General features: G+C 63.7%; 2 protein-coding genes across 2 annotated transcripts in view; both read left to right on the plus strand.

The window, feature by feature from the left end:
• The window catches only part of CARD9 (caspase recruitment domain family member 9), an 11368-nt gene extending 4741 nt beyond the window's left edge, over positions 1-6627 (plus strand). Inside the window, exons 8-15 of the mRNA XM_032261808.1 lie at positions 1551-1742; positions 2126-2167; positions 2505-2553; positions 3053-3129; positions 3738-3814; positions 3899-4772; positions 5361-5504; positions 6308-6627. Coding sequence (XP_032117699.1) covers positions 1551-1742; positions 2126-2167; positions 2505-2553; positions 3053-3129; positions 3738-3814; positions 3899-3998 — 537 coding nt within the window. The 3' untranslated portion in view covers positions 3999-4772; positions 5361-5504; positions 6308-6627. The remainder of the gene's footprint in view (positions 1-1550; positions 1743-2125; positions 2168-2504; positions 2554-3052; positions 3130-3737; positions 3815-3898; positions 4773-5360; positions 5505-6307) is intronic.
• On the plus strand, positions 4443-6619 carry DNLZ (DNL-type zinc finger). The gene is made up of 3 exons (XM_032261850.1): positions 4443-4772; positions 5365-5504; positions 6308-6619. The coding sequence occupies exons 1-3, from the start codon at positions 4482-4484 to the stop codon at positions 6474-6476; spliced, it is 600 nt and encodes a 199-aa protein (XP_032117741.1). The 5' UTR covers positions 4443-4481; the 3' UTR covers positions 6477-6619.
• Positions 6628-8030: the final 1403 nt, after the last annotated feature.

Genomic DNA, 8030 nt, shown 5'->3' on the forward strand with positions numbered 1-8030 from the left:
CCTTCCTTTCTCGCTCATTTTCTCTCTCTCCTTCCTTCCTTTTCTTCCTTCCTCTTTTGCTTCCTTCCTTTCTTTTCTTCCTTCCTCTTTTGCTTCCTTCCTTTCTTCCCTTCCTCCCTTCCTTCCTCCCTCTTTCTTTCTTTTTTTCCCCTGTAACATGGATCATAGGAAAGAATCTTTTTTTCTTTCTCTCTCATTTTTCTTTTTGCTTTTGTTTTATGAAAATGGAAGCCTTCTGTCTTGTTTTACCAGCTTTTTTTTTTTTTTCACTTTTAATTTATCTCACCAGTAGCTTTTTTTAATCTTGAAAAACAATCTTGGCTGGATGCGGTGGCTCAACCCTGTAATCCCAACACTCTGGAAGGGCGAGGTGGGCGGATCACCTGAGGTCAGGAGTTCAAGACTAGCCTGGCCAGCATGGTGAAACCCTGTCTCTACTAAAAATACAAAAATTAGCCAGGCGTATTAGCGGGCACCTGTAATTCCAGCTACTCAGGAGACTGAGGCAGGAGAATCACTTGAATCCAGGAAGCAGTGGCTGCAGTGAGCTGAGATCACGCCACTGCACTCCAGCCGAGGTAACAGAGTGAGACTCTGTCTAAAAAAAAAAAAAATTTGGCATGGTGGCCCGCGCCTGTGGCCCCACGCCTGTGGCCCCAGCTATTTGAGAGGCTGAGGCGGCAGCAAGGACAGGGCTGTGTCTGCTTCCCAGGTCCCATCCCAAGTCCCATTCTAGGGTTGTTTCTGATGGACACCACTGCTGCTTCAGCGAATGCTGGAGGGCAGTTTGCCCGAATCAGGAGCCTTAAAACGAGACCCCTGGGGGCCATAAAGGAAGCCCCCGCCCCTGAGAGAGAAGCGCAGGCTCAGAGCCTGTAGGGGCCCCACCACGGCCTCACTCACACCTGGCCCACCCCAAGGCGGCGAAGAAAGGGCAGGTTCAGCTGTGCCCCCATGGGGGTTGGGGGGAGGGCAGGGCCTCCCTCGGGGCTGTGCGGGGGAGGGGAGGTGGGCGGGGATTAGGGAAGCTGCCAGTCTTTGCTGGAGTCTGGGCGGCAGGCGTTAGGTGAGGCCCTCCCAGCCTCTGCTGCGTGGGTGGTCAGGCCATTGTCTGCACGTTTGCTCCTGCACCTCAGCATCCGCGGTGGGGACAGGGATGGTAAAGTGTGCTGTGCTCATGAAGGAGTCTTCGCTATGGACGGTCAGCTTCTCCATATCAAGCCGCATCCAAAATTCATCCCGTGTGCACGTGTGGGGTGCATAGCACACGCTGTGTCCACTGGGGGTGCAGGCGTGGGAGGAGACAGAGGGCTGCAGAGACTGACTATTCCGAGTGTGAGCCTTCCTTATACTGTCTTAGCTGTCACCTTTACAATCCCTCAAATCTGGCTTCATGTCCGCACAGCACAAAAAGGGAGGGACTGAGGCTGGCCTCTGTGGCCGGCAGCTTGATGTCCTTGGGGCCTCTGCTGGGAGTTGGGTGGTCAGGCTAAGGACCCAGGGCGAGCTTGGGGGCCTCAATGAGGGTTGGCCTTGCGCTGTCCCGTCAGGCCATCGCCACACGGGAGGAGCTGCACACCCTGCACGCCCGGGGCCTGCAGGAGAAGGACGCGCTGCGCAAGCACGTGCGGGAGCTGGGCGAGAAGGCTGACGAGCTGCAGCTGCAGCTGTTCCAGCGTGAGGCACAGCTCCTGGCCGTGGAGGGCAGGCTCAGGCGGCAGCAGCTGGAGATGCTCGTCCTGGTGGGCCTGGTGCATGGGGCAGGGAGGGGAGCTTGGGGGACGCAGGGATCGGGGAGCACGGAGCCTCAGGAGGCCCTGGCCTTGGGCTTCCCGACCCAACCCTCCTCTGTGATGGGCCCCAACCTAACGGAGCCCCTCCTCGCAGGGGGGTGAGGGCACAGGGGCAGATTGGGGCCCCAACAGGAAGTGGGGCTGCAGGGCCAGGGTGTGGCCTGGGCCTGCCCATCAGGCAGCCTAGCAGGTGGTTCTGGTCATGGAGGGGGCTGTGGTGGCTGAGGGCATGCCCAGGGCCCCCGGAGGAACCCATTCTGTGCCCTGTCCGCCCCGTGCCTGCTGAGCCCTAGGCCCCCACAGCCCACTCACCCCATTTTCTATGACCACAGAGCTCCGACCTGGAGGATGGCTCACCCAGGAGCTCCCAGGAGGTGAGTGAGCCCCCAGCCGGCACAGGACTGCCCCGCCTTCACCCGAGCTGCCACCAGGCACAATCCCACACTCCCGGTCACGTGGTCCTGCTTGGTGGCTAGGCTGGGTGGAGGAAGAGCAGGCAGCCGCACACTAAGCCCTCCGACAGCTCAAAGGGTAAGGACAGTGCCCACCTCCTGGCACCCTCATGGCAGGACCTTCCTGGCTGGGCGCCTGAGTCGCTGAGAAGCTCTGTGCAGGGGGTGATGGCGATGGCCAAGAGCTGGGGCGGGCAGTGTGGCTGGGTCCAGTCCCTGGCAGAGGGGCCTAATGGGACATCTCACCTCTCTTCCGAAGCTCTCGCTCCCCCAGGACCTGGAGGAGGACACCCAGCTCTCAGACAAAGGTGAGGAGGTGATGGCTGTGCACCCGGAGGCCTCCCGGCTGCCCCAAGTGAGGCCCACCTTCAGCGCAGGCAGCCGTGCGTGACACGAGCTTGTCTCTGCTTCCAGCACCCGCCCTCCGCAGACGGGGAAGCTTGGGCTGGGGGATACGTAAAATGGCCAAGGTCACCCAGAGAACAGACCACAGAGCCCAGTTGGAACCTGGGGCCCCAGTTGGCAGGACGTGTCCCCTGGGGTGGGGAGGGAGAGGCAGTCACTGGTGGGAGTGCTGGGCCTGCTGGGCCTGGGTTGCTGTCCATTGCCCCTCCTGGGGCAATAAATAGGCACGCAAGGCCACAGGTCCCAGTGTCACCTACAGAATGCAGTCTACACTGGACCCACGTGGGGGTCCCACCAGGCCTTGGAAGACAGCCCCACAGGGTGTCAGCAATGCCGAGGAGGGGTGTGGCAGCCCAGCTGTGCGTGGCCCTGCAGGTGGGCAGGAATGACTCTCCTTTCCAGGTGGCCTGGCCGGTGGTGGGAGCCAGGAGCAGCCCTTTGCAGCTCTGCACCAGGAGCAGCTTTCACTGACCCCCCATGTAAGGCTGTCCCGGGATGGGCTCCCCCAGCTGTGGGCCTCAGGGTGACTGATCACAGGGAGGGTGGCTCCTCACCCTGGGCACCCCCTGCAGTGGTCCCACTGCACGAGTGGTCCTCATGGCTGAGGGGTGACCACGAGGTCTCTGTCCTCAGTGCTTGGGGTGCAGTGTCTGGGATGTGAAGGGGCCACCCTCCCTTCTGGAGCACTGCAGCAGCGGGGCTTGGAGGTGGATGTGCCAGGTCCTGGTTTCTCAGGGGCCTTTACAGCAGATGCAGCATCCGCCCCGAGTAGGCTGGACAGGAGCCCTGACAGCAAAGGCTGCCTTGGGCTTTGTTGTAGAGACAAAGACCTGGGGCCCAGGCTGGAGCCGAGGCTTGGCCTCCTGGGTGTGTCCTGGCATCTGAAATGCAGGAGGCCCACTCCGGCTCCCCTCCTGGGGTACAGGCAGGCCCCCCCAGGGGGAGCTTGGACCTGAGCTGGGCTGAGGCTGTCTGGGCTCCCTGCCTCCCCACCAGTCTATCGTTGCAGGGGCCAGTGGGGGGTGTGTGAGAAGGGAGGGGGTCCCTCGGGGTGCCAGCCAGAGCCTGAGCCTTCCCCCTTCTCCAGGACGCAGGCCTGAGCAGCGGCGAGCCCCCAGAGAAGGAGCGGCGGCGCCTCAAGGAGAGTTTTGAGAACTACCGCAGGTAGGCAGGTGGCCCCCAGCCTCCTCCAAAGCGGACTGGGGAGGGGCAGCCGGGTCTGCGCCTGAGACCCGTGTGTCTTCGCAGGAAGCGTGCCCTCAGGAAGATGCAGAACGGCTGGCGGCAGGGGGAGGCGGACCGGGAGAACACCACGGGCAGCGACAACACCGACACCGAGGGCTCCTAGCCGCAGCAGCGCGGGCCTGGCCCAGGGCACGCCCACCGGCCCTGCCACCCAGGGGTGCTGACGCCCTGGGCTTGGAACCGGGAGTCTGGTGCCCTGAAAGCCCCAGCCGGGCCGCCGAGCGTTGGGGTGTTCTGTTAAGCGGCCTTCAGCTTGCGGAGCCCACGCGGGTGCTCGCCACCCGTGCACACGCATTTGTGTAACTTGAGGGTCTGCCGTATTTCACCGTGTAACACACGATACATGCATGCATTGTGTTAGAAAACGCGCCTACGTAAATAAATAGCACGGGTGACCCGAATTCCCGCTCCTAACTCGCGAGCAGCCCTGGGACCGTCCCTCCTCGCTACGGACCCGCCATGTCCTCGGGGTGCGGGCAGCACGTGGGCGCAGGGCCCCCACCAAGCTGCCAGGGGGCGGCAGAGCGCAGCGCGCCCCGGCCCGGAGGCCCAGACAGGCCGCTTCCGCCCGGTGCCCGCTTCCAAGATGGCGGGGGGGCGGGGCCCGCGCCGGGCGGCCCGAGTCGGAGGGCGGGATGCTGCGGGCGGGATGCTGCGGGCGGCGCTGCGCGGTGCGCCGAGGCTGCTGTGCCGCGTGCAGCCCCGGGAGTCCGGTCTGAGGCGGCTGTGGGGCCGCAGGGCCCGCACGGAGGTCGCAGGGAGGCGGCGGGCCTTGGCCTGGGGATGGCGGCGCTCAAGCTCCGAGCCGGGGCCGGGGCCGGAGGCGGCGCTGGGACGCGTGGAGGTGGCGCACTACCAGCTCGTCTACACCTGCAAGGTGGGCGCGCGGCGGGACGGAGCCGGGGCCACACCCACACCTGGCGCCAGACGGCCTGCGGGGAGAGGCAGCCCGGGGCGGGGGGGGGGGGGGGGGGGGCGGGGGGGGGGGTGGCTTCCGGGGGGGGCGGGGTCAAGTCAGGAAGGGGTGGAGCCATCCCGTGGGGCGAGGTGGGTGTGAGGCCTTCTGGGAGGGGGCGGAGTCGGACCCTGAGAAGGCGCGAAGCTGTCCCTGGGGCGGGGCCTTCCGAGGCTGCGGTGGGTGGAGCTATCACTAGGGGGCGGGGCCTTCCCCAGAGTGGGTGGGGTGGGTGGAGCTACCCCTCGAGGGCAGGTCTTCCCGAGAGAGCGCGTGGGGTGGGTGGAGCTATTCCCTCGGAGGCGGGGCCTTCCTCAGAGCGGGCGAGGTGGGTGGAGCTATCCCTCCATGGGCGGGTCTTCCCAAGAGAGAGTGTGCGGTGGGTGGAGCTATCTCAGGGGCGGGGCCTCCCCCGGAGACGGCGAGGTGGGTGGAGTTACCCCTCGAGGGGTGGGTCTTCCCGGGAGGGGCGTGGCGGCGCTCAAAGCCTCACCAGCTGTGCCGTCCCAGCCAGGTCTGTGGGACTAGGTCCTCCAAGCGCATCTCCAAGCTGGCCTATCACCAAGGTGTGGTCATTGTGACCTGTCCGGGCTGCCAGAACCACCACATAATCGCAGACAACCTGGGCTGGTTCTCGGACCTGAATGGAAAAAGGTGAGGCCTCTACCCCAGGGCTGGGCCAGGAGCCCACCCAGAAGGACCCTGGCCTCCCTGGGGCGAACGTTCCCCCAGTGTGGAGGTTTATAGATTCCACCTTGGCAATCCAGCCACCTTGTCAATACAAGACACACAGTTAAATGAGAATTTCCAAGAAACCCCAGACGGGTTTTTGGTGTAAGTCTGCCCCATGTAGGGGGTACATTTTAGATGCTAAATCTTGCCCCGTGGCCCTGCCTCTTTGCCTGCCCTCTGCCCTCACTGCCAGCCTTGTCCCTCTCTGGTGTGGTACTTTCTTGCCCTCTGCCATCGCGGGGTGGCTGGCCCATAATAGCAAGGCTTGGGGCGTGGGCCCTGGCTGCCGGGAGAGCAGTGGAGGTGGTGTGGGGAGCCTGGTCCGGGCCTTGCCTGGCCACCACCTGGCTGGGAGGTCCTGGGCAGTGCCCTTTGCCCTCTGAGCTCTGTGTTCTCATCTGAGGACAGGACAGTAACCGCAGCAGCAGGTCTGAGACCAGCGTGCCAGGTGCTTGGTGGTGCCTGGCCCTTGGGGCTGGGGCTGTCCTCCCATCAGACCCAGGGCTGTGTAGACTTCCCTCTGGCGCGTAGAGGGTGGGACTGGTTTCCTGAGGTGGCGCTTACCAGCCGAGACACAGGGCTGGTGGGGGTGCACGGGCCAGCGTCTGAGGTGCCCCTGTGGCCTGCTGCCACAGGAGTGCTGGGCATGGGGTGCCCTGAGGGGACTGAAGTGCAGGGTGGGGGTAGGGGGACCTGAAGAACCACGTTGCCTCCCTGCCTCTCAGAAATATTGAAGAGATCCTGGCGGCCAGAGGCGAGCAGGTGCACCGTGTGGCTGGCGAGGGGGCCCTGGAACTGGTTCTGGAGGCTGCAGGGGCCCCCACATCCACTGCTGCTCCGGAAGTGGGTGAGGATGAGGATCCCACCTGCCCTGGCAAGATGGAGCCGAGCTGACCCCTGCGCTCCCCGGCACTGTGGGACTTCTGCCTTCCAGAAGGATATTTTGGTCCTGGGCCTCTCCGGACTTGGCCTGTTTTCTATCAATAAACAAACATCCCTTCCGGGTGCCGGGGCCTGTGGCCCTGGTGGCATTTCTTTTTCTGGAGTTAGAAGGACTGCTCTGAATCCTTGGTAATGCTGGGTGGGACGTTGGAGCCGCAGGACCCTGGGCCTCACCATGGTTCCTTCTATGCAGAGTCACCTTGCATGGGCCGACAAGGGCCACGGGCTCGTGAGAGGAGGCTGGATGCACAGTCAGACCCCCTCCTGGCTGTCGCTGCATGGCTTTGAGCAGGTCACCACTCCTGTGAGCCTCAGCCTTCCCCTGCAAGCTCCTTGCTGTTCCCCTGGACAGCTCTGCTGATCCACACTTCATGAGTCAGTGCAGACCTGAGACCTGGCCCACGCAGGACCAGCAGCTCTGATGGCCGAGGGTCAGGAGCTCCAGGCCCCTCCGGGGAGCCAGCTGGGCCTCCCTCCCTCAGTGGGCAGTGCGTGCCCCCGGGGCCTCTGAGGCGTGTGGGGTTCATCTCCAGCCTTGTTTGACTGCCCACAGATGTCCCTGTGTTTATGAAATTGAGCAAACGCAGGGGCCTGTTTATTTGCAGAAATGTTCTGTGCTTTGTGACCTTCAGCATTAATCACCCGCCACACTCTGACAGCGAAGACGGGATGGGGCGCGGTGGGAGGTGGAGGAGGACAGCGAGACAGGGACCCAGTGCGGCCCCTCCCAGTGGGACCTGGCTGGGACTGCCAGCTCACAGCCAGCCCGTGGGAGGCCAGGGCGTGGCTGCGTTGTTCCCAGTGCGCTCCTGTCATGGGCTTTGCCTCGATTACCAACAGCCCTCTATTACTCCCACCCGGAGCCTCTGTGCCACGTGTGGAAACTCTCCTCCGGACCGAGCCCCCGCTCCCCGGCCTGCTCCTCCATAGAGGCACTGGCTGCGGGTCTCCTGGGGGCCTGGAAGTGCAGGGGCCAGTGGGGCTGGGCTTGGCCTGGCTGCCTCACTGCCTCCAGAGGGCCTGGACCAGCATGTTGGGAGGTCCAGGGAGGTGTTCAGACCTGGAAGTGCAGAACCGGATGGAGAGCTACTCAGGCCAACCCTCCTCTTACAGATGGGAGATGGAGGCCAGGAGTTGGTAGGTAGACTACCATGTCTTCCTGTGTCTGCTGCCAGCACCTCTGGGCCCAGGCTGGCCCTGGAAGGACACCCCTCCCAAGGCTGGCATGCTCCTAGGGAGTAAAGTTCTATTCCACCCCCGAGCCAGATGCGTCCCACCAGCTCCTGCCTGAGGTACCCTGGAGCCCGTCTCCCTCTGCCCTTCCCTCCCCCCAGCCCACTCCCACAGCCAGGTTTCTGCCAGGGGCTTTGCCATCCGACTCTCCCCTACTCTGCACTCGCCACCCCTCTGGGACATCCCTGCCTCCCAGGGACAGCTGCTGGCCTGGACATCTGTATAGCATGCCTCTCCAAGAAGCTCCCAGCCGCACCTTCAGAGGCTGTGCCT

Source organism: Sapajus apella, unplaced genomic scaffold (assembly GCF_009761245.1).
Source record: "Sapajus apella isolate SASKATOON/1434 unplaced genomic scaffold, GSC_monkey_1.0 scaffold126, whole genome shotgun sequence".
NCBI classification, from domain to species: domain Eukaryota; kingdom Metazoa; phylum Chordata; class Mammalia; order Primates; family Cebidae; genus Sapajus; species Sapajus apella.